Genomic DNA, 26143 nt, shown 5'->3' on the forward strand with positions numbered 1-26143 from the left:
GCACAGCACTGGACTTTCTGTAGCTGTCACATCAGAGAGACTCTACAGTTGTGGTCTCCCATATTAAAACCAAGAGACCCACTCAGATTTGTGGGTCAGGAGGTTGAAAAGGCTATTTTGCACTGGGATTCCAAAACAATGGGAGGGCCTCACAGCCTAGGCAAGCATCAGGCAATGGAAAGAGTATCGGCCAGGGGCTGACGCCTGAGTTCTAACTCCAGCTTTGCCAGTGTGGGGTTTTCATAACTTGAGAAAGTCGCTGCAACTTTCCACGGGCCTCATTTTCTTCATCAAGAAAAATCAGGAGGTTGGACTAGATGATCTCTACGAGCTTCCAGCTCTAACTTCCTAAGAATCTATGATTCTCTTCCTTTCCCATTCTGGAGATAAGAACATTCTAGGGATAAAAACTGTGGGCTTGGCCGGGTGCGGTGGCTCAAGCCTGTAATCCCAGCACTTTGGGAGGCTGAGACGGGCGGATCACGAGGTCAGGAGATCGAGACCATCCTGGCTAACACAGTGAAACCCCGTCTCTACTAAAAAAATACAAAAAACTAGCCGGGCGAGGTGGCGGGCGCCTGTAGTCCCAGCTACTTGGTAGGCTGAGGCAGGAGAATGGCATGAACCCGGGAGGCGGAGCTTGCAGTGAGCTGAGATCCGGCCACTGCACTCCAGCCTGGGCGACAGAGCGAGACTCTGTCTCAAAAAAAAAAAAACAAAAAACTGTGGGCTTACAGAAGGGTAGGATTCAACCTTCCCTTCCTGCTGAGTGACTGGGTCATGGCCAAGAATGCATTTGGAAGTTGGGACAAACAGGCTGAGGCCACTGGGAAAAGCTTCCTGGACTTTTCAGCAGCTGAGGTAACAGAAATAAACGCCTGGGCAATATCTTTGGTGGGGGCCTCTGTTTCAGGAACACTCTTAGGAAAAGTGTAGACCGCAAGCCAGTCCCTAGAGGCGGACTGTTCTAAAGCAGTATCTTTCTCTACATTTTTGTAATCCACCTCTTCCACCTGCCCAAGGACGATAAAGAGCCCAGGCTAACCTTTCCTAGGGGAAATGTCCCAGGACAGGAGGCCCCTCTAAGCCCCAGTCTGTGTGAGGTTCTAGATCCGCATAAGCGGGAATAAGGCCCAGGTTGCCGTCTTCCCAGCCCCAAGATGTGTTGATTCAAAGCTTTGGTTCTATGCAAAGGCCATGTGATACAGAACGGAATCTCACAGCACAACAATCGAGTTACTCACTGTTTTGGGCACAATCTGTTTCTTGGGCTGCCCAATCTTAAAAGGAATCCTATAAAAGAAAGAGACAAAGAGGGATATTGTGAGAAGTGGGGAAGGATGCAGCTGAAAGTATCAGTACAGTACAGGCCACTTTCCTCCAGGAGGGTGAGGAAGCCTGGCCATGGCTTGCTACTTGCTACTTGGACCACGTGCCCTGGTGGGCATACAACCATGGCATCTGGGCTTGGTTAGAGAGAGGTCCTCCCATCTACAGTGTCAGACGCAGGTTGTTCTGCCCCAGAACATCTTTGCTACTGATAGTCTGTCATTTAAAGACAATGAAAAGGTGAGGGCAAGGAGTTTGAGGCTGTAGTGAGCTATAATTGCACCACTGTACTCTAGCCTAAGCGACAGAGCAAGACCCTATCTCAAAAAAAAAAAAAAAAAAAAAAAAAAATCAGTTTGGTATGGCAGCTCATACCTGTAATCCCAGCACTTTGGGAGGCCCAGGTGGAGGACTGCTTGAACCAGGAGTTCAAGACTAGACTGGGCAATATAGCAAGATCCTATCTCAAAACAACCACCACCACCACCACCAAAAATCAGCCGGGTGTGGTGGCACACGCCTGTAGTCCCAGTCACTTGAGAGGCTGAAACAGTAAGATCACTTAAGCCCAGGAGTTCGAGGCTGGAATGAATTATGATCATACCACTGCACCCTAGCCTGGGCAACAGAAGGAGACCCTGTCTCTTAAAGAGATAAAGGAAGGGAACAGAAGGGAAGAAAGAGGAGAAGGGGAGGGGGAGGAAAGGAAAGGAAAAGAAAGGTGAGAAGGGCAGGAAAGGGGAGACACCCTGTGAATAACAATAAGACCTTGTGTCTTGAGGAGTTGCAAACTCAGAAATTACAGACTCACTATAATAGCTATCCTTGAAATCACGAACCACTATGGTCTATATTAGATCCTTCACTGCTTCTCTATAGAGAGGCAAACTGTGGATCTGCGAATTTTCTTGGGAGGCTGGGGAGAGGTAATAAATAACAGAGGCATTAATGATTGGCCAGGCTGGATTATTTCCCTGGGAAAACTCATAAAATCAAAAAGCTGCTAGCTTGGAAAAGAATCTGAAATCCAGCCCAAGTCTGCCCTGGACTTGCTATGAAGAGCTGCACCTCAGATTCCCTACTTTACAGCATGGCACAGCAGAAGGAGGATCATGGGTCTAGGAGCCTCAACCTGAGCATTAGCCTGGCCTCTGCTTCCACTGAGCAGGCTGCCCTTCGGCAGGTGACGGCTGCACTGGGCACTGGGACTCCATTTCCTGCTCCATAAAATGAATAGATTAAAGTAGGTAATTTAGGAGCTTCCTTGAGGCACTGAGCATTCTATGATTCTCTGATTCCAGGAAGAAAAGCAGCCAGGCTAGAAAGTGCATCCCAGTGGCTATGGAAAGGGTAGGCTCTCAACCCCAGGTAGGAAGTGAGTCAAGAACCCCTGGGATCAGCTCCGGCAGAGGGCTCTCAGCCAGCCATGCTCATCCCTCTCCTTTTGGCTCTTCCATTCAAACCTCCCGCTTCCACAATGCACCAGACCCGCTCCACAAGGCCCAGGACCCACCCTTCCCTCCACAACCCCTTCTCCCTGAGCCTGCTTTCCTTTGGACCAAACTGACCAACACACTGTTGCTAAACCCAAGAGTGTAATTAACTACCAATAATAACCCCAAGCAGCGATCCAGTGGAGGGGATGGGCCAGCCTGAGTCACAGCGGTTTAAATTTAATTTCTGGAGGACATCCTGTTTATTGTTAACCCAGCCCCATAATTTGGGAGTGTTAACCCTTTAGGGGCTGGCTGATTCACATCTTCTGTAAACAAATAATTTCTGGCTACATAATAACCAGGGAGGAAAGGTAAGGTCTGGAAATGAAAGGGAAAGAAAAAATGAAACTGTTTCCTTTCTCAGACCTAAAGAGGAAAGGTTCACAGGGAGATGGGTCCCTTCCCTGCACCTTGGTTACTTTTCCCATTCTCAGGGATTAGAGCTGACAGACATGATGGTTTTTGGACAGCGAGCAATTGCCCTCAAGGACCATTCCGGAGATAGTGCAAATGAGGTCCTGATGGCAAGGACCACTCTGGAGACATTGCAAATGAGGTCCTGGTGGCATTGTAAAAAGACAGCCCGTATTCTGTGGGAAGCATGCTGCAGGTGAAAGCGCTCTAGACCTGATATCAGAAAACCTGCCCTCTGCCTCCGACTCATTTTGTGATTTGAACAAATCTCAATCTCTCTGGAGCCCAGTTTCTTAAACTATGAAACAAAGGAGTTGGAATCCCTTCAGCTCATCTAAAACTGGAATTCTAAACTGAATCTCCACTCCAAGAATATGGGGAGTAGGATGGGAATTCTAAAGAAGTCTCAGAGTGGTCTTCAAAACGATTCTTGGAGTTTAGTACTGTAGACAAGGGACCAAGAAATCAGAAACGTAGATTCCATTATTTGTGGTGCTACAGCCTCCCTCTAAACCTTAATTTAGTATCATGGTATTTTTAGAACTGTAAGTTACCATAGAAATTTTTTCCCCAGTTCAACCCTCTCCTTTTGTAGATGAGGAAGCAGATCCAGAGAGGTTCAGTGACAAGCCCAGGGTCACTCTGCTGGCTCACAAGAGAACCAGGAAGAAGCAACCAGGACCCCTGCTGTCCAGCCCAGTTTTCTCTCTGCTACCCACAGTTCAATACTCTTTTCATATGAATTTGTTATAAGTATGTAATGAAAATACCTAGTCTTAAAGTTCTGTGGAATTCCAAGGGGCTCATTGTTCTTAAGGGTCTGGAAATGAACGGGAGGAAGTTTGTGCTGAACTGGGTGCTCTGGCACAATAAGGGGTTATGTACACCAAGCAGACGGAACAGGTCTATCCTTGTATTTTCACCACAGTTACTGACGATCACAGAGACCTATCATACTGTTCTAATTATTTTTCAACTCGCCTGCTCAAAAGCCCTATGAGAACACTTTAAAAAAATCCTTCACATTGAAAAAGTTTCAGATTTAAAGAAAAATTGTGAAGGAAGTACGTAATTCCTATGTCGCCCACCCTCAGTTTCCCTTTTTATTAACATCCGATATTTGTGTGGTACATTGATCACAATCAGTGAACCAACAGAAACAGGGTCAAGACTATCCTTTCTTTAGACCTCCTCAGTTTTCTCCATGTCGTTTCTCAGTTCCAGCATCCCACCCAGGTCACCACGTCACGTTCAGTCGCTATGTGCCCCGAGGCTCTGCTTGGCTGTGACAGTTTCTAAATCTCTCCCTGCTTTTGATGACCATGTCAGTTTTAAGAAGTGCTGGTCAGGTATTTACAGAATGCCAACTTGGATTTGTCTGATGCTTTTCTCCTGACTAGACTGGAGTTACGGCTTTCGGGGTAGAAGATCACAGAGCAGAAGAGTCATCCTCACTACAACATGCCCAGGGTCCACGATGTCAACATGCCTTACCCTGCTGATGCGAACCTTGATCACCAGGCTGATCAGGGTCATCTTTCCCAGCCTCCTACTGTGAAGTTACTCCCCCTTCTCCCTTTCCCTACTGCACTCCTTGGGAGGAAGGCATCATGCAGAGTCCTATTTCTTATTTATTCAACCATTCAATATCAGTATGGACTCATAGATCTTCATCTTATATTTTGGGTTATAATCCAATACATTATTTTGATGCTCAAACTGTTCCAGCTTTCACCACTGGCAGCTCTTTCAGTTGGCCTGTGTCCCTTTGACATATCCACATCAACATATGTATGTATGTATGTATGTATGTATGTATGTACGTATGTGTGTGTGTTTAGTATTTCCTTACTTTCTGGCACTACAACATGTACCAAGTGCATCTTGTACATTTCCTGCCTCAGCCCTAGAATCAGTGGAGGAACTTACATTAGTATTCAACGGGCTTCTGTAATATGGTCTCAACTTTACTTTTAATTTCTTTCCTATTCACTCAGTACAACTGCCATGATTCAGCCAAGTGGTTGTTCATTAATCCCCCCAAATCTAGACTCCTTATAATTTCCTGTCTCAAACTGGGACATTTTGGAGTATACATCATCAGAACAACTTGGACTGCCCAGGGCAACCAGGACAAATGGCTACCCCACCTATATGGAATGCTTTCTCTGCTCCCAGGAAAACTTCTTGCCTTCTTCTAAATGTCTAAGACTTATTTGGCATTTAAAAAATTCTACCCTTCACAGTTAATTACAGTTCATCTCCTCAAAAAGTATTCACATGAGAAACAGTAACTTTAAAACAATTACTATAGAAAAACATGCTCATTGCAGAAAACTTGAGAAATAAAAGGGGATGGGGTGGGTGGGGGGGATAAGGGAGGAAAAGAAGAGGGAGAAAAACCCAGCCATGATTTCAGATCTAAAATATGGCCAAGGTTAATGTTTTAGTGTTGTTATTTATATTTTTTAAATTTACAGAAAGAAAAACCGAAGCAAATATGCCAAATGTTGGTAGTGGCTAATTCTGGGTGGTGAGAATATGATTACTGTTTTCTTCTTTGCACTTTCCACATTTTTTTTCAAATAAACCAAAAAAACCCTGTTTTTTTTCTTGACTACAAAAATAGCACCTGATCAGTGTTAAAAACTTGGAAGACACAGAAAAACGCAAAGGAAAAAATGCACGCACAAACTCACACACACACAACCCCAAAGGAAAACATTAATACCCTGAATCACACAGTGTGTACATATGTGTGCATGTGTATATGTGAATATTTATGTAAGTTTTAAATTAAAAAGTGAAAGAAATATATATCACGAATGGTTTTACGAGAATATATTATTTTCACTCTCCTGATTTTTAAGAGCTACAGAAGTAAAATGCGTGGTTCAGGTACACAATGGAAGTGTACCGCTCGTTTTATTTCTGTAACCTCATCACTTACTGCTGGTCATTTCAACTGTTTCAAATTTTTCTTCTGTTATGAACAAAAACTCTAATAGCTAAATTTTGGTGTGCACCAAGAGTCATGCACCAAGAGTCACACAGGATCAATTCGGTATATAACAAACTGCCCTAGAGACAGATTGAAACATTTAACGTTTTTGAAAAGACTGAAAGTTTACATTTTACTAACCACCCTTTGGTTTGTATATCAGGACTTTTTTCCCCGATCAGTGTTTGCCTTTCACTTCTGTACATGTTTGTGTTTAATGTACATAAGTTTTTGATGAGTATGAAATCAAATCTATTAAATCTGCCTTTTCTTTTGTGATTTCTTCTTTTGGTATCAAAATGAGGATGACCTGCTTCCTCCACTCCATCAACTTGCAACTATTCATCTATATTTACTGACTTTTATGGCTTCCTTTTGTTAATCTAAACTATTTATTAGTATCAAAGTTATAGGGTGAATAGTCTAATAAGGCAACAAGATTTCTTAAGGAAAACCGTAGCTCCCAGGACTCCCTAATCTCATTTGCCAGAAACAACCACTTTCAACTCAGCTGAGTTTCTAGTACTTACCTTTGCACATCTAAAGATAAATGCTTATATTGCTGCCTCTAGATTGTTAGGATTTTAGGCGCTAAAAAGCTACTTTAGCTATTGACTTTTTACCTTGGAAGATGAGGATTTAATTAAAATATTTTTGGGTACCCATCCCTACTTCATGAAGCCACACTTGCAGCTCTTCTTCTCAATATAGTTACAGTATAACTTGGTTAGCTCAATATTAAGTCAACTATTAGGAGGATATTGTGATTTTTCTTCCATCCTGCCCTTGGGAGCCAGCAGATTGTTCAGCCTCAGTCAAAGCTTTAGGGCACTGCAGTTGCAGCTGATGTACTGAGTCACAAACCCATGAGCCTTTCCAAGTCAAAGCTCGAGCTACACCACTCCCAAATTCCTGACCAACAGAAACTATTTATTGTTGTTTCCAGCCACTAAGTTGTGGGATAATGTGTCATGCAGCAGTAATACATAATAACATGCATACTTTTTTTTTACTTTCCCTAAAATTGATAATTGTCACTTTTCTTTCATTTGCTTAATTGTCTACGTACTTATCCCCAATTCAATCTGTGGTCTAACTCTGGTTTCAACACATTCATCATATCAGGCGTTCTCTACCCTGTATCTTCTGGAGAGTCTGCTCTGCAACTGCTGCCTCGCTCCAGCCTGGACTGGCTGCCTGCTCCCCAGCCGTGAGGCTCTCAGCCCTAGTTCTCCCTTCACCAACCTTTCTGGGATTCCTTTGACTTCTCTCTCATGATTTTTCCCTGGTCCTCCTCTTTCTTGGTTTACCCCTTATTTTGGTAGGAACAAAGTATGTGTGGGAGGTCATTTTTGAGACTTTGCACATCCGAAAACCTTTTCCTTCTACCTGCAGGCTAGTTTGACTGGGCATAGAATTGAAGGCTGGACATAATTTCTGACAGAATTTCAAAGGCATTGCTCCCATCTTCTAACTTCCCACTACTGCTGCTGTGGGAAAGTCTGAAGCCATTCTGAGTCCCATCCTCTGTAGATAACTCGTTTTTATTTTCTTATACAATCTTATAGGAATCTATGTTGGCCACGGTGTTGTATAATTTTACAATGATGTGGGTCTATTTTCATCCACTGTGCTAGGTACTCACAGGACTGTTTCAATTTGGCAATTTATAATCTTCAGTTCTGGGATTTAAAAATTTTGTTGTTGATTTCTTCTGTTTTCTGTTTCCTACTTCTGAAACTTACAATTTCGATGCTGACCCTCCTTGGCTGGTCCTCTAATTTCTGTTTCTCAATTTTATCTTCTAATGCTTCTAGGAAGGTTTTTGTTTTTTGTTTTTTTCATTTCTGCTATCAGATTTTTAATTTCTAAAAGCTCTTTTAAATTTTCCGGATGTCCTTTTAAAATGGTATCTTGTTTTTATTTCATGGATGCCTTATCTCTCTGAGGATCTTAACAGCTTTAATTAAAAAGTTTCTTCTTCCCTTTTTAGTTTCAGTTTTCCTCCAAGTTGCTTTTTTTCTTTTTGTTGAGTCTTTATGTTTCATACTAAGTGCTTTCCTTGGATGTGTGGTAATTCTTGGTTGCCTACTCTCATATATGACTGGGAGACAAAAAGAGTTGACAAGAAGCTCTGAGCACAAGAACCATGTTTAACTACTGGGTAGGGCAATCTGCAATCTGGCTGCACAGTTTTGTGGGGAACTCCCTGATGTCACTATCTTTCTAGTCTTTTCTCTTGGGCAGGTAAAATTCCTTAGAGAAGATTCTTCCAATCTCCTGCCATTCTGGGAACTTGGCAGTGGAAAAGCTTGTGTGCGCATGTATGTGTGCACATGTGTGCCTGTGTGGTGGGGAGGGGAAGGCGTGTGCCTTGGCACTCTGAGGGCGGGCATTCACTTCATCGTCCTGACTTCACTAGGGCAGTCCCACCCTCAGCTGTGCTGGCTGCCCTCTCAGAGGTGGGTTTGAAGTTTATACAATTTTGTATGCCCCATTTAAAGAAAATTACAAATATACAAATAGGCATGAAAGTGAATATTTAGGCAGAGAAAAGAGCATAACAAATGCCAAGTTTTAGCTAATAAATGACACAAACATCAGAAAAGAACGTAGTATTTTTATGAATCATCTGCCTAACACACCTCTGTCTTTGTCTCCCTACGTTTCTGGGCTGCTTAGTGTTTGGTTGCCTCTTCACATGACACAGAGTTGGTAGCATCACTTTCTTAGAGTAAAAAAGATAATTCCCTCTTTCCTCTGGTATGGTTGTTTGAAATTTGTTTTCTACTACTGATGGTTTAGAAAAGCCTTTTTCAGCTTATTGGTAATATTTAAATTTTAGGATTATTGTAAAATTTAGAAAAATCTCATGTTTCCTCTGCAAATTAAGATGTCAGGGCACATTTCAAGGTTTCTTGTATAGTGACTAATCTTTTTTTTTGTTTTCCAGCCCAGAGGTCTTTTATTTATTTATTTATTTTAACACCTATTATGCCATGAATTCACAGGGAATAGGTTCCAGCAGCTCAGGCTCCTTCCCATTGGTTCTCACAAAGTGTGCTTCTCTGGGTGGAGCAGGCTGGCGCTTCAGTTGAACCCAGGTACCTTTCTCTTTGGCTTCTTTCTTTTTCTGATCATTTTCCTTCACGCGTTTCAGGAAGCTATCTCGGCTCTTAGAATGCTTAATGTGCTCAATACGTACATTAATTCTCTTGGCAAGAATCTTGCCCTTAACTTGTTTGTTTACAACAATGCCAACAGCATGCTGGGTAATGTTGTAGACTCTCCCAGTTTTGCCATGGTAACACTTGTGGGGCATTCCTTTTTGAACAGTACCCATTCCCTTGATGTCTACGATATCACCTTTCTTATAGATTCGCATATATGTGGCCAAAGGAACAACTCCATGTTTTCTAAAAGGCCTAGAGAACATATATTGGGTGCCTCTCCTCTTTCCCTTTGTGTTCGTCATTTTGGCAAATTACTGGAAGATGGCCGTGACTAATCTTAAATGTTCTTTGAATTAATGACAGTGACCAGTTGGTCATTAATGTCTTTGTAGGAGAGCATATTTTGAATTTTGTTATCTTCATTATGTCTTTCATGTTAAATCTGCTAGAAGTTTAAATGTTTTATCAATGTGTTCCTCTGATTTGCTCCTCCTTTTCGTTAACTGAGTTATCTAACAATCATCACTCCTATTTAAAATGGATCTCGTTCTCTTAATGGATTACTCATTTTTGGTACAATTGGAAAATGTTTTGTTATGCTTTGATTTCAGAATGATTTCTATGTATTTAAGCACTCACCTTATCATTTTTGTTTTCCATTATTTTTAAATCCAATTTTCTCTTTAATTAAATTTAAAATTGACCACAAAAGGTAACCTTTACACATTTCCAACTCAGGAGTCTGTGATTTCTTGTTTTATTAACAATTTCCAAAGATGTCTTTACAAAGTACAGTTAAAACAGTATACTCCCAATTCACCCTTCCCTAGTTCTATCCCCCAAAAAAGCCTAGGCTGCTCCAGGACTGCCTGACATGAGGGGTAGTATAAAGAAGTAAAAGCAGGAATGAAGACAGAGGTTTGCCAAACTCATTGCAATATAAATACTTTATATTTCAGTTTACCACAACATAGGTATGCCTAGGGTTCCTTCTAGGGTCTTGGAAAAAGTCCATTTAAGTTGGGGCCCTGAGGCTTAACCTTTACAACTTTTACACCTTAAATCCACCTTTGTGTCCCCTGGTACAGAATTCTTTGGAGGTGGGGGTTGGGGTGGAGGACTCTTCATTCTTCTGCTAGGGTGGGGTGGGAACAGTCTCCCAGTGATAAGGAGTTAGGGAGATGTTAGGGCTATAAACTATTCATAGTTTTCAACCAATCACCCTGATCAGTCCTTGGCTTCACCCAACTTCTAGAGGTACTTAGTACCAACTCCCAAACCTTTGAGAATTCTGTAAGGTGGGATAACTCTTGGTTTTCTCAAATGCCAGTTTGGGATTTGACTTTCTTGGAACTAAGTCAGTTACCTCATGTAACTGCACTCTAATTCCCGAATTTCGTTGTTGATGTCTCTTCTATTCTCCCTGAACTATGGATTTATGCCTTAAAAAAATTGCTTTACTGTGCTTTTTGTAGGATTTGTGAGGGAGATAAATTAGATGTATGTATTCAATCTGTCGTCTTTACTCAGAATCTGGTTTATTTTTAAATAACATACCATAACATTCACCCTTTTAAAGTGTACAATTTGGGGTTTTTAGTATATTCCCAAAATCGTGCAAAAATCACTGCTATCTAATTTCAGAACATTTTCATCACACCAAAAAGAAACCCCACACCTATTAGCAAGCAACTCCCCTCCCCCAGCTCTGGCAACCATTACTCTGCTTTGTCTTTATGGATTTGCCTTTTCTGGACAATGCACAGAAATAGAATTATATTTCTATGTGGCCTTTTGTGTCGGCCTCCTTCACTTAGCAAAATGTTTTTGAAGGTCACCCATGTTGTAGCATATATCAGTACTCCATCCTTTTATTTTTTTAATCACTGAATACTAGTTCAGGGTATGGATTTACATTTTGTTTATCCACTTATTTGATGGACAGTTGGGTTGTTTCCCTTTTTGGGTATTAATGAATGCTGTGACAAACATTTATGTTCAAGATTTTGTGTGGATATGTTTTTCTCTTGGGCATATATCTAGGAGCAAAACTGCTGGGTCACATGGTCACTCTATGTTTAACCTTTTAAGGATGTGCCAGACTGTTTTCCAAAGTAATTGTATCATTTTACATTCCCACCAGTGGTATATAAGGGTTCCAATTTCTCCACATCCTGGCCAACACTTACTGTCTTTTTCATTTCAGCCATCCCAGTGGGTATCAGGTAGTGTTTCTGATGTGCATTTCTCTAATGACTAAAGACGCTGAGCATATTTTCATGTGTTCATTTGTATACCTTTGGAGAAATATCTATTTAAATCCTTTGCTCATTCTAAAACTGTTTTATTATTATTGTTCTAAGAGTTCTTTGTATATTCTGGGTATTAGGCCATAATCAGAAATATTTTCTCTCATCCATGGGCTGGGTTTCCACTTTCTTAATGGTGTCCTTTGAAGCACAAAGTTTTACATTTTGATGAAGTCCAATTTACCTGTTTTTTCTTTTGTCGCTCATGCTTTTGGTGTCATATGTAAGAATCCTTTGACAAATCCAAGGTCATGAAGATTTACTCCTGTCTTTTCTTCTAAGACTTTTATAGTTTAGCTCTTACATTTAGGTCTTTGATCCATTTTGAGTTAATTTTTAAATATGGTGTGAGGTAGGGGTCCAACTTCATTCCTTGGCAAGAGGCTATCCATTTGTCCCAGCACTGTTTGTTGAAGATTATTCTTTTTCCACTGAACTGTTCTGGCATCCTTGTTACAAATCAATTGTCCATATACGTAAGGGTTTATTTCTAGACTCTCAATTCTATTCCATTCATTGACATGTCTATCTCGATGACAGCACCACACAACCTTCATTACTGTAGCTTTGTAGTATTAAGACTGGGGAGTGTGAGTTCTCCAGCTTTGTTCTGTGTCAATATCATTTTGGCTATTCTGTGTCCCTTGCATTTCCACATGAATTTTAGTGGTTTATTTTTTATATTTAAATCTTTGCTGTATTTAGAGTTTGAGTGTATGACTAGTTAGGTGTTTTAACATAGTTTTAAAAAATTCCATCTTTGAAAAATTATTTTATCAACATTAAATGCATCTACTATTCCATATCACAGAGTAATCTACTCTTTTGCCAATAACAGATTTATTAAGATGTATCAAAGTTCCTGATACTTAGCAAAGCAAATCCCTTATCATTAAATTTTCTTTTTTCAGGTAATTTCTTGGCTGTTTTAATTATTCAAGATAAATTTCACTAGCTGTATGCTCTCACCCCCACACCTAAAAACCCCTGATAAGGATATTACCAGAAGTGCAATATATTTATAGATTAACTTTTTTTTTTTTTTTTTGAGACAGAGTCTCGCGCTGTGTCACCCAGGCTGGAGTGCAGTGGAGCGATCTCGGCTCACTGCAAGCTCCGCCTCCCAGGTTCACGCCATTCTCCTGCCTCAGCCTCCGAGTAGCTGGGACTACAGGCGCCCGCCACCACGCCCGGCTAGTTTTTTGTATTTTTAGTAGAGACGGGGTTTCACCATGTTAGCCAGGATGGTTTCGATCTCCTGACCTCGTGATCCACCCGCCTCGGCCTCCCAAAGTGCTGGGATTACAGGCTTGAGCCACCGCGCCCGGCCTATAGATTAACTTTTGAAGATCCTATTTTTGGTTTGCTCATTCAGGGCCATATTTCTTTTCATTCATCCAAGCCTTTTTATCTCTCTTGGTCTCAAGGGTTTTTTTTCATATCCATCCTCCATATATTTTGTTAAATATTAAGATCCCAAAGTAACACATGTGAAGTTTTAGCTCTATCCATGCCTTAGGTTCATTCCATGGAATTTTATATTTTTGGTTATACTGTAAATGGGATTCTCTTTTTCAATTTATCTTCCTGGCACATTTACTCTGTAACCAGTCACCATACCTACATACTTAATTTATATAGCCTAAGAAATTCAATTGAAAGAGAAGAAAAATAACTAATTAGGCTTTCTAGGTAGACAGTCTTAGAGTATGAAAATATGATAAAATTCATCTTTTTCCCCAATATTTATACCCGTTTCTTGCCTTATGTTATTGTATTAGCTTGAAGTTATAGAAAAATGTTTCTGACTTTGGTAAAAATGCTTTACATCTGATTCCTCACTATCAAATATGAAGGCAGCTCTTCTTGATTTCAGCCAGGAAGGTTCCTAATAGTAAGAAAATATCTTTCTGTTCCTAGTTTACTAAAAGTTACAAAGATTAGGTTTTTGATTTCCACCAATGCCTTTCACCACGCATTTAGATGACCAGTTTGTTCTCCTATGACCTATTATTGTGTTGAACTGTGTAAACATATTTCCTAATATTGAGCCATCCTTTCATTACTTAAGTAAACTCTGCATGGTAAAGGGTACAGGCTAATTAACTCTGATGTGTGAATGTCCTGCTTTCGGATTATGACACATAGCACCTCAAGGGCAAGGACTGTATGTCATGCTTCTTGGCAACCCCTGTTAAGTACTGTACTAGGCACAGTGCTATTTTCAACTTTTCATTGAATGAGGAAACATTTGTTAAGGGCCACCTTTGTTCCAAATACTATGCTAGGTTCTAGGGATATCAGGACAAACGAGGCAGATTCCTTCTATGATCTCATGCAGCTTATAGTCTAGTTCTGAGCACATAGTAAGCACTGGATGAATAATTAAATGACTAAAATAAGCGCATTGCCCAAGGGGCCTGGAAAATAACATGCTCTGATTTAAGGTTCCTGAAGAAAGCTACGCTTAGGTAATGCTACATAAAGAACAAAGAAAGGTAGTATCATTGTCTTTGGGCGCCCAATCCTTACGTAACCAAAAAACAAAATAAAACACAAACAAAAAACCCCCAAAACCAAAAACTAAAAAGAATACCCACCAGTGCTGGAGTCCAGCAACAGTACATTCAGTGGAGACCAAGAAAATGGAGTGGGCCCTTGGCCTTGAGAGCAAAGCCTGACGAAGTTATTGGAGAACGACGCGTCAAGGGAAAATACAGAGCCTAAGAGGATATATGAAAGGAGAAGAGCCTCCTGGGTTTATTCCGAGGCTGCCAAATGGCAGATGTGAGCCCACTCTGCCAGATAAGTGGGCAAAAAACTGGGCAGGTGCCCTGATGGAAGGATCAGATTCTCCCTGCACTGAAACGGAGCATTCTTGCAGAAAGCGGTGAAAGGTGGCAAGGAAGGGAGAAAGGAAAGGCAACACAACTGCACTTCAGCAGACTCTTATGCCTCTTCTCCCCTTGAGTTCCCATTTCATCCCCGTGGCTCTCCCACTGCAGGCACAGGGGACTTCCATAGGAGAAGCAGCTGCTTTGGAGGGCATGGGGCAAGAGTGATAGTGCCACAGCCTGAGAGCAGCGGCCTTGGTACTGCCAGGTCACAGCAGCCCGGGGTTGGCAGTGCTCCAGGGCAGGAGGCCCAACTGGGCTTCGGGACTCTCCTCCCTCCTCCTCACACTTGCCTCAGTGCTCCCCTTGGAATCAGGGATGTGAGCAGAGAGCCAGAGTGAAGACAGGGCTTGCTCCCCAGGGCGTCTCTGAGTTCTGGAAGAAATTAAGAGGGTTCTGAGCTCTCTGCCTCTGGAGTAGGAGTCCTAGCTTGATTCTGCTTCCCATTCCATAAATATGAGCACCAGAGGGCAGGAGAAGAGATATTTTAGTCTCAGCAACAAAGTGAAGAAAACATTTCTTTCAACCCTCCTCTTCTCCAACCCCCAACTGCCCCACCTCAAAAAAGAAAAAAAGTTCTGTGTGTACGGAGGGCAAAGGGGGGGAAGATTCTATTTTCTTTCATAATAAAGAAAAAGTCAACAGGATGTTCTCCAAAGCTACAAATATACTTTTTCAAACAGTAAATATCTCTATTAGCAGCATGATGCCAGTTGGCTAATTCTGTCTGTCTCAGTAAAACCTTTCCAAAAAAGCCCCTGCTCTTGTGTAATGTCTATTTACAAAAACAGCTCTTTTGCATTTTCAATTTGCTAGGTTTCTCCATCTTTTGTTTCCTCACCGGCTCTGCAGAGGCAGAGATAAAACGCAGGCCCAGATGGCAGTTGGGTGGGGATCCCCTGGTCATCCCAGCAGAGCTCTTGTCCCTGCTTTCTTTGGAGTGTCCCACTTTCATGACAAAGAGTGGAAAGAGGCTGAACCCTAAACCTGCTTCCTGGGTCTTTGCTTGGCCTCCAGAATCCTACTAAATGTGAATAAGCCTAGGTCTGGCTTGGGGGTGGAAAGAACCCTGGAGTGATTCAGTCTGCCCCACCCCGTATCTTTCTGCTATCTCTAGCTGGGCAAGAGACCCACAGTTTTGGGGGCGAGGGAGGTAAGGGAGGTGAGAATGGAGGGAGGGCTGAGCAAAGAGTAGGCGGTGGTGGTTGATAGTGGCTGAAATCCTGGCTCCCCGGGGAGTGGTCTGGGCCTGAGTCACTGTCTCGGCAAGAGCAGGAAGGTGGGCGAGAGGCAGCAGCTCCAGCAGGCTGGAAGGACAAGCCCCTCCCCCTGGGCCTTCTGTTACTCTATCCTTGGGTTGCTGCCTGCTCTGGCCTGAGGCCCCACAAGGCCACCACCACCTTAATGGTGGGAGAGAAACAACAGAGGGCCAGAGCCGGGGCAGGGCTTATCGAGAGCCATCTAGGTCCGGCAGAACAGCTGCTGGTTGGATGCCATCCTCTCTGTCTGATGGGCCAGCTGGCCACAATGCCAAAGGCCAAGGAAAGTTCAGCCTGAGCAAGGCGGAGACCCCAGCAGAGAGGGACATGAACTGAGCTGGAAATCCGTCCTTTCCCCAGTGCCTATGACCACAGCCTCCAGCCCCACCTCAGTGCTTTCTCTAAATTAGCTTGATCCAAAACCAGCACACACAGAACTTGACCCCGACCCGCCATCAGTCCGAGGAGGTATGTGTGTGTTTAAAAATAAAAGGGATGACTGTGACTTGGCGGTTTGTGACTTGGACCAGAACAGTCTTCCAGCTTAGCTGTGATCCCTTCTTCCCCACTGCTCCACAGGCTGACCTCTGAAAAGTAAAGACAGGATGAAGCACCCAACGTTAAGTCGCACGAGAGCTGGGAGATCATCTCAACAAAGCAACCATTTATTGAGCATCTACTATTGCCGGACTCTGCAGAGGCACTGCTGATACATCAGTTTATTTGAAGTGTCCACTCCTGCACTTCATGGGGGAGAGAGCGCATGAGATCAGGGGATGAGCGCATGAGATCAGGGGATGGACCCTGAAGCCAGACAGCTGGGGTTCAAATCCTCACTCTGTCTATTACCAGCTGTGAGACTTTGGGCAAATGACCTCACCTCCCTGTGTCTCCGTCTCTTTATCTATAAAATAGGATGGATAATAATTTACTCATCCTCTAGGGTCGCTATGAAGGTGAAACGAGTTTAATGCTTAAAACAGATCTTGACACACAGTAAGCAGTCTGTTTTATTGTAGAGAAAGTGGTTGTGATATTTTGAAGACAATGACCAACCAGGTCCAGAAGGGGTGACTTGTAAGAAGTTACAGAGATAAGTATATTCACCCCCGCCAAGAATGGTTAGGAAACCTGAAATTGTTTGTTTGTTTTGGGGGCAAGCAGCTGACCCATACCATGATGCACCACCACCAGGCCCAAGTGATAAGTTTGCCTAAATTTGAGTGGCGACTTCCCCCTAAATAGTGAAAGGATTTTGACAAAAGTGTGGAGGCTGATGGAGCACCTAAGAGAGGAAGGCAGGCAACTCAAGGAGGCAGTTTGGATTTTCTTTGCAGCCCCTTAAGAAGATCCTAATATCTGACAGACAAGTAATCACCTATTCTCATTCTAATCTGTAACATAAGAAGGGGTAGAACATGGGTTTGCATTTGGAGGTGAAAGGCTTGTCCTGCGGACTCCACAAACTGAGAGAACCTCCACTGGTCTAATCTCCATTCCGATGGGCTGACAGTGGCTTAGTCTCTGACAGCACTACACCGTCTGTTTAGCTTCTGAGGTACCATCTTTAATCTCATTTCTCTCCTGTCTCCTACCAATCAGCAATTATAAAGAGCTCTCACACTACCTTTTTCCTCTTCTCTGCTGAAAGTTTGGCCCCTAAAAAGCAAGAGGTAGAAGGAAGACGGCTGGATGGAGACTGACTTCTAGGCTCCCTCCCTAGATCGTCCCCACCCTGGGATTGGGGGTTGGGAGAGCGCAGGCAAACATTCTCTTGCTATAGAAAGTGAGGTCTGCCCCAGCAATGATTTAAAAATTAAATAAATATGAAATATTGTAAATACACACAAAAAATACAGAGAATATAGAATAAATACTTATGTGTCCACCACCTGGCTTTGTCAAATTCTAACGAAGCCCTCTTGCTTTAGATATTATTATTTAAGCAACAAAACAGTACAGACACTGTTGAAGCTCCCTGAGTATCAGGCCCTGAGATTGTACTTCTTTCTTTTTTTTACTTAGTTTTTTTGAGACAGGGTCTCTGTACCCAGGCTGAGGTGCAGTGGCGTGATCATAGCTTGCTGTAACCTTGAATTCCCGGGCTCTAGCAGTCCACCTGCCTCAGCCTGCCAAGGGGTTGGGATTACAGGCTTGCACCACCACCCCTGGCTAATTTTTAATTTTTTTTGTAGAGAGTCTCACTACACTGCCCAGGTTAGTCTCCAACTGCTGGACTCAAGCAATCCTCCTGCCTTGGCCTCCCAAAGTGCTGGGATTATAGGTGTGAGCCACCTCGACTGGCCCCTGAGATTCCATTTCCTTCTCTCCTTCCTTGTTATCCTAGAGTAACCACTATTCTGAATTTAGTACTATTCCCATACCTTTACTGTGTAAGCTTAAGTCCATATGCAAAACACAGTACTGCCTTATAGGTCTAATATTTATATAAATAGTGCAATGTTGAATGTATCATTCTTTTTTTTTTTTTTTTTTTTTTGAGATGGAGTCTCGCTCTATCACCCAGGCTGGAGTGCAGCGGCGTGATCTTGGCTCACTGAAACCTCCGCCTACTGGGCTCAAGTGATTCTCCTGCCTCAGCCTCCCTAGTAGCTGGAATTACAGGCGTGCACCACCATGCCTGGCTAATCTTTGTATTTTTAGTAGAGATGGGGTTTCACCATGTTGGTCAGGCTGGTCTCGAACTCCTGACCTCAAGTGATCTGCCTGCCTTGGCCTCCCAAAGTGTTGGGATTACAGGCGTCAGCCACCGTGACCGGCCTGCAATGTTGAGTGTATCATTCTTATTTATTTGAATGTATCATTCTGAAGCTAGCTTTTTACATTCAGCATTAGATTCTTGAGATTTGCCCACATTGGTACACAAAGCTCTATTTTACCCATTTTACCTACTACATTTTTTTTGTTGCCCATAATATTTCATCACATAAAGACATCACAATTTATTTCCCCATTCTCCAGAGGCTGGGCATCTGGACATGACGATGCCCCTCACACTCCTGCATGTGTTCCCTGCTGCATGGAGGCCCGGGAGTTTCTCTGGGGTAGGGGATAGCTACTGTTCCAACCGCAAAATCTCCAGTTTACACCCCCTCCTGCAGTGTATGTGAGTTCCTACTGTTCCTCACCCTCAGATACTTGGCATTGTCAGGCTTTAAAATTTCTGCCAGTCTGATGGCTGTGAAACGGCATCTCATTGTTGGTTTAATCTGTTTTTCCTGATTACTAAAAGAACCAAACATCTTCGTATGAGCTTTTGTTCACTTGGGTTTTCTTTTCTGGAAAGCAATTGACAGTTTTCAAATCTATGGAATAAGTTCTTAGAAATAACTCAGCCAGTGTTCTTTACAGCTGCCCCTTCTGTATTTCTTATTAACCCAGTGAAACAACCAGATATACAAGCAACCCTATCTTCAGTTGCTGGAGTCAAAGATGTTAGCTTATAGTCTGAGTATTTGTAACGATATTCTTAGATACGTGGTTTTCAAACTTGAGGTCTTTGTAGAATATCTATCAAAGATCATTTAAACTGCTACACAGTCTTCCGTTGTACACATAGATCAAAATCAGTCATGAAATTAAAAACTCATATGCACTCACCTCAGGAAGAAAAAAAAAAAAAAGTCAACTGAGGTGGGTCATTCTTTAAAAAAACAAACAAGGCTGGCCGCAGTGGCTCATGCTTGTAATCCTAGCACTTTGGGAGGCCGAGGCGGGTAGATTACTCGAATCCAGAAGTTTGAAACTAGCCTGGTCAACCTAGCGAAACCCAGTCTCTACTAAGAAATGGTGATGCATGCCTGTAATCCCAGCTACCTGGGAGGCTGAGGCATGAGAATCGCTTCAACCCGGGAAGTAGAGGTTGCAGTGAGCTGAGATGGCGCCACTGCACTCCAGCCTGGGCAATAGGGCGAGAGTCTGTCTCAAAAAACAAACAAAAAACCACGAACAAGAACATAATAGAAAATATCACAGTGCATTGCACACATACTGTGTGAAACTTTTATTTCAAGTATAAGAGTGTGTGTGAGTTGTGACATCAAAGGTATTTCTAACTGTGAGTTGTGTTCAAAAAATTGTGGAAACTAGTCCAGGTGTGGTGGCTAACACGTATAGTCCCAGGCACTCAAGAGGCTAAGGCAGGAGGGTGGCTTGGGCCCAGGAGTTTGAGACTGTGGTGAGCTGTAATTGCACCACTGCACTCCAGCCTGGGCAACAGTGAGACCCCCCCCAAAAAAAAAAAAAAAAAAGGAAACTATTGTCCAAGTTAGCGTCCTTGGCTCCATTCTTTCTCTTCTGAGTTATCCTGCAGGCCACTGCCAAAATAATCTGACTAAATCATTGCTTTGGCCATGCCACTTCCCTGCTCAAAAGCCTTCAATTTTCAAAAGCCTAGGCTCAATTTCAAGTCCTCAGCATGGCACTGAAAGCACTGTATAACGTGGCTCTGAGGTGGAGTGCCAATTCTCCCCAGCGCAGCCTCTACCCAAACCACTATTTACCACCTCCAAGCTGGCCTCCTGACAGTCCACACACTCTTGACACATTCTGACTCCACACACCTTTTTCATACCATGCTTCTAACCTGGATCCTTCTCTCACTCCCACTGAAACAGCACGTATTTGTTAAGTCAAGGTTCAGTTAAAATTACATCTCCTGCTTCAAGTCTTTCTTGATGATGCCACGCTGACATTTAGTGATCGGTTGTCCTTTTGAATCCCTAGCACTTTCCATACTCTGGTTGAAGACAGAGACTGACTCATGCAAGTCTTTTAAATGTTCCTCAACATTTAGCACAGACTTTTGCACATTATAAATGTTGAACAAGCATTAAATCAACAAATATTTGTTGAGTACCATGTATGTGCATCGCACTATACTGGGCCCTATTTGATGGATTAGCCACCAAAATCATGAGTTTGGGAAAACAACTCTAACAGGTTAACAACGGACTCTAAAGACTACCCCAGCAGATTTCCTTAAAGAGTATAATACACATAACACCTCTGACTAAGTAGCTATGGGACTCAAGACACTTGACTCTTTCTGACTGCTCCAAGATCTGGGAGACATCCTTCTCCTCTCATTAAACATCTGAAATAAGAACAAGCTCACATACAGAATCTCACAGACATTTTATAGGGCCCCTGTCTTCAAGGCATTACTATGCTCTCCAGAGAGGAAGAAAAGCTTGGTGTGTCCAAAGTCACAGAGGACACGACTGGTGAGGCTGCCCCAGGCAGGAGCCCCATAGGTAGAAGCAGCTAAGCCAGTTACAGAACACCTAGAGGTCTGCATGGCACAAGGACTTCCTCTATCACTTGTGTGTGAAGACTGACAACTCCCTGTGATTCATTACCAACCTGCTAGTGTCAATACACCCCAGCAAAGCGAAATTCCGTGATCCAGTCAGCTTGGGAATGGTCTGCCACTCTTCTAATATTCCTGATCATGGGGACAGAATATTTAGGAGATACAGGTTTTAGTTCCAGTTCTGCCAGGTACTGGCTGAGTGAATTCTAGTAAGTTGCCAAGGGGGTTAATAAGACTGCACTGCTTGCCCAGACATAAGCATGAAGTCAGACAAAGGATGGGAAAGCCATCTGAAAAGTTAGAAGCACTTTACACATGTGAGATAGCAATGGTAATCATAGGGGAAAGGACTTGAATAATGGTTCTGTTTGACCCAGAAGTTTACCCTTCTTTCTTTACATTCCATTAATTTAACAATTACCTGTTACATATCCACTATGTGCATGATACCCACTATGTGTACATAAAGATGAAGAAGCTGTATGTCGCTCCTGTTCTCATGGGGTTGGTGTGGAAGGGAGGTGCGTGTCTGTGACACCTAGAAGGATGCAGAAGTGCTACAGTAGAAGCACTATGGAAGTACAGAAGAAACCCAGTACAGCAGTTTGGAGTGGAGGATCAGAGAGGAGTGGGGAGGAGAAATCACAGGCAGCCTGACCTGGAAGCCACTTGTGTCAGTCAATTTAACAATAGTACTTTCAGAGGCTCTTCATTTTAGGAAGTGGTTTGTAGGTTCTGCACGTTTTTATCTTAACATTTTTCCTGAGCTGAGGCAAGTCAGGAAAAGGGAAAAAAGGCCCCATTCATACATTTAATAAACACTTCCTGACTGCCAGGAACAGTGCTAGGGAATAGCGGTGACCACAAGACAGTCCCCATGCTCAAGAACTCACAGATAAGTAAACCAGCCAGTGGAGTACAGATGCTGATGAAAGTCAGAAGAGAAGGTCAGAGAGGCAGCACCCAGTGCAGCATGGCAGGGTGTGGGGGGCCGTTCAGGGAAGACCCTCAGAGGAGGTGAAGCGTGGCCTGATGCTTGAAGGATGAGTGGATGCTGGCCTGGTGGACAGGGTGCGAGTGAAGGAGAAGCATTTCAGGCAGAAGGCACAGTTATCCAGAGGCACAAGGGCATGAGAGAGCAGGAGAAGCTTGGAGCATGGCACACACAGAGTGAAGACGGACAGCCAGGCCCAGAGAGCCTCAGAAGCCCTGGCCCAGGGTTGGGCCTCTATCCTGAAGATGATGGCAAGGGAATACAGGGTGAGAACAGGAAAGAAACAAAAAGGATCAAGTGTGAGGAACACCAAAGTGCAAAGGGCAGACAGTGGCAGAAGACCCTAGAAGAGTCAGAAAAATATCATCGCTCCACTCATTTCACAGCAGGCTCAGGTGGCAAACTGTTAGCGGGAATGGACGCTCCATGCCACAGATGGAGAAACCAAGATAGAGAACGGTTCAATGCTTGACCAAGCTGCACTGTGAGTGGCTGAGCCAGAACCTGAACGCAGCACTCTAACTCCTACTCACACTTATCTGCTCTAATTTCCTTCTTTCTCGTCAAACTACTGGACCCCTAGGTATAGGGAGATTTCTTCCAGTACTCCCTTTTCATCATCGTTTAAGCCTAAAATCATCAAAGGTGTATGGTTCAACGGGAGGCTACAATTCCTGGAGCCAGCTTAGATTAGGATCGCTATTCTTAATTCTACTTAATTCTCCCTGCATACCATAATAAAGCCACCTGAGTATACGCTGGAAAACAGGGAAGACAGAGACAGGAAGGGAGAAAGGGAGACAAGAGGGAGACAGAAATAGGGAGGGAGGGGGTGAGTGGGGAGGAGAGGAGTGGGGGTGAGTGGGGAGGAGAGGAGAGAGAGAGAAAGTGAGGAGGGGGGCAAATGTGGGAAGGAGGTGGGGCAGAGGGAGGGAGAGAAAAAGAGAGCGAGGGAGAGAGAAGCATTTGGCTTGAGACCAAGAAGTGAATCTGTGACATGAGATGTGACTATCAAAGGCCTTCTTCCTAGTAGGACAGACCACTGGGTCACTCTGCTGAAAGGCAGATGGGTGTATGGGTGGTGCCTGAGTGGATGGGTAGATGGTGCAGGAAGACAGCAGGTACCCACTAAACAAACAGGGGGTGGGCGGGTTGCCTGCACAGAGCAAGCAGGGAACAAAGGCCTCTCACTCTTCATGCAAAGTCCACAGTGTGCAAAGGGCATCAATATTGGACATTTCTCACTGTGACATTTTGAAAGCTCAGCCTAGCCCAGAACAATGGTTACCCTCTGGGGACCATGGGCCATGTGCCCCTGGGCCTTATTTAATGATGGCTTGGCACAGCCCATGTACTTGGTGAACTTGACCTTGGGCATCAGCCTCCCATGATGGCTCTACGTCACTCTGGTCTCTTCCCCTAATGAGAATTCCAGTCTCACATGAATGGATGGATTCATTCTGGGGGCAGGAAAACCGCTCAGGGAGTGAATCAGAAGGACCCAGCCCCGGTCTCCTTGCCAGCCATTGAGCTAGGAACTGAGTGTGATTGTGTGCCCAGGCGCCGGTGCTGTTCCTCTCTTTGAGAGGGTCAGAGTCCACGCAAGAGATGACGTAGAAGCCCTTTAAGGGGGAAGAGAAAGGAATCTCAGCTTTGAGGGACAAAGCCACCCTTCTGGTTGTGACTCTCAGTCTGAGGAGGTACCAAGATGTGCATGTACTGGTAAATTAAAGCTACTAGATGAAAATCTCAGCTCTTGTTAGACAGTTGTCAATTTCAATTCTCTCCAACCTGACAGGCTAACCTTTAAGGAATGGGCTACTATTTTTTTCAGAAGGGAAACTTTCTGTGAGACAGGTGAAAACAACCTGTTGCAGATCACCCAGAGAATCATTTACCTTTATTAGTTTCTGCTCTGCTCTTCTCCCAACTTCTGAAGCAAAGACAGTAAATGTCAATCTAGGCAATATAAAGCACCTGTACTGCCTGCTTTTCACTGTGAAAAATTAGGCAAGAACACTCTAAAGATTCAAGACACAGCAGCCAAGAGGACATCTATATCCCAAGACTAGGGGCCCAGAATGACACTGAAAGGACGTAATTCCTCCAGGAAAGGGAACTGAAGAACTGCCGCTTTGCCCACCACTATCTAGGTTATCACAAGACAGGAAAGGTAGCTTTTTAAGGCTCCAGCCCCCTATTGGCCTCCTGGAGCAAATGGTGGAGGTAGAAGCAGCAGCTCCTGTGGGGGCTTATTAGGGCATTGCTTCGGGCTTCCCTCACGTGCTAGCAGTGATTGTCTCACATTTGTCCATCAATCTTGGTCTAAGAAACAGGTGGGGGAGGGGACAGATGGTTTGCATTTTACTTTAGAGCGCTATCCCTGACACTGACTGACATCAGCTGCTTGTGGTCTCCACTGATGGCCAAAAGTTAAACTGCAAAAATCTTCCTGAAGGATATTCTACCATCTTCATTCATTCATAACTGGTTATCATGCACTTTGCATAAACAAGCACACTAGACTCTGAGGACAGAGTGGCAAATATGTTCCCTATGCCCATGGGCTGATTAATCTTGTACATCTCTGGGGGTCAATTTATTCACACATTATAGTTGAATCCCCTGAGTTCCAGGGTTGTGGCTATACAGGTCCTTGGGCCTGACGGTAAGGTAAGGTCCTGCATATGAGTATCCTCTAAGAAAGCCCCAGGAAGGCAGGCAAGTCACAATTCTCTCTTGTGAACATAAATAATCGAGAGCAACAAATGGGGATTGCCTTTTGGGCAAACTGAGTCTTACAAAATAAATACACCATTATGAAGTGTCTACTATGACCCAAGTATCACATCATTCTGCAGCAACTGCAATTATGACTCTATTACTCTAAGACTCCCTGGCTTCTTTTCTTATGCCATGATAGTTCCCATAAGTTTAAACTTAACCATGCCTATTTAGAGGCCAGGCAGTGAGTAATAGCCCTGGAATGATTAAAACCAGTCCAATCCCACAGTGGGAGGGTGTGTGCGGGGTGTAATTCTGGCCCCTTTAAGAAGAGAAGCAAGTTTTCCTTGTCTTTTGAAGACTGTTAAGTCGTGCAAAGGATAGTTACCCAAAAGGGAGTGGGTTTTGATAGTGAACTGGGTTCAGGCTGCCACAGAAAGGGCCACAGCTCTGGAGGGACTGGCGCGGGGCAGAGATGCCCACAGGGGAGAAAGACGACACTGACTCCACCTCAATGGGTGTTTAAAAAAGGAGGGAACAAGGAAGTCCCTCACTTCAAGGAGCTAGGAGGACACGAGTCTGGCAAAACAGGGGTCAGACGCAGAGTCCCAGGCTAAGAGGATCCTCCGCCACTCTCCCAGGGAGTCCTGCTGAGAGACGGCGACTCCGGGAAAGCACCCAGGGAACGACCCTAGGGCAGGGGCTATCGGGCCTTGCTCTGGGGCGGAGGGGTCGCGCGGGACCGGGGAGAGCCGGGACGCGGCACTGACGCAGGGCCAGGGGCCTCGCGGGTCCGCGGGTCCAGCAGCTCCCGCCGCCCGGGCCTCACTCACCAGCTCATGGTCCCGAACCTGGGCCTGCCGCCGGGCTCCTCAGCCACAACTCGTTCCTCTGGGATCACTTCCGGATTCAGCCAGTCTCCAGGAAGTGACGTAATCCCGCCCCTCTGCCCGGAAGAGGCGGTTGGGAGGCGGGGCCCGGCGCGTTAACCCTTCTGCTGCAGCGTGCTGGCTGTGCAGTTTCGCTTGCCGGCGACCCTCTGGCTCTGGCCTAGCACTTAGAGACTCAGGCTGCAACGGGTGATGAAGGGGAACTCTGGGGCCGTTTTCTGCCTTCAACACTGACTCCTAAAGATCTCTTCACCGGTCCACGCGGGGCCCTTAGCCAGCCTGTTCTGTCAAGTGGTTTCTAATCCAGATACAGTGGCAGCAATTG

At 44.1% G+C, this 26143-nt stretch overlaps 1 protein-coding gene and 1 pseudogene across 5 annotated transcripts in view; both read right to left on the reverse strand.

The window, feature by feature from the left end:
• Positions 1-25864, reverse strand: part of BIN3 (bridging integrator 3) — a 49312-nt gene extending 23448 nt beyond the window's left edge. For 2 of the 4 annotated variants that reach the window (XR_003120934.1, XM_025395342.1), the window contains exons 1-2: positions 25762-25858; positions 1245-1293 (exon numbers count right to left, since the gene is read on the reverse strand). Coding sequence is in view for 2 of the 4 variants with exons in the window: in XM_025395342.1 (XP_025251127.1) it covers positions 1245-1293; positions 25762-25769 (57 nt within the window). In the remaining 2 variants the exon portion in view is untranslated. Of the gene's footprint in view, positions 1-1244; positions 1294-25761 lie in introns of all 4 variants that reach the window. The other 2 variants (XM_025395343.1, XM_025395341.1) reach the window with 2 other exon arrangements.
• Positions 9221-9738, reverse strand: LOC112630775 (annotated as a pseudogene). The gene has a single exon (XR_003120935.1). The product of XR_003120935.1 is annotated as a 60S ribosomal protein L21 pseudogene (transcript).
• Positions 25865-26143: the final 279 nt, after the last annotated feature.

The sequence above is a fragment of the Theropithecus gelada genome, chromosome 8 (assembly GCF_003255815.1).
Source record: "Theropithecus gelada isolate Dixy chromosome 8, Tgel_1.0, whole genome shotgun sequence".
In the NCBI taxonomy this organism is placed as follows: Eukaryota; Metazoa; Chordata; class Mammalia; order Primates; family Cercopithecidae; genus Theropithecus; species Theropithecus gelada.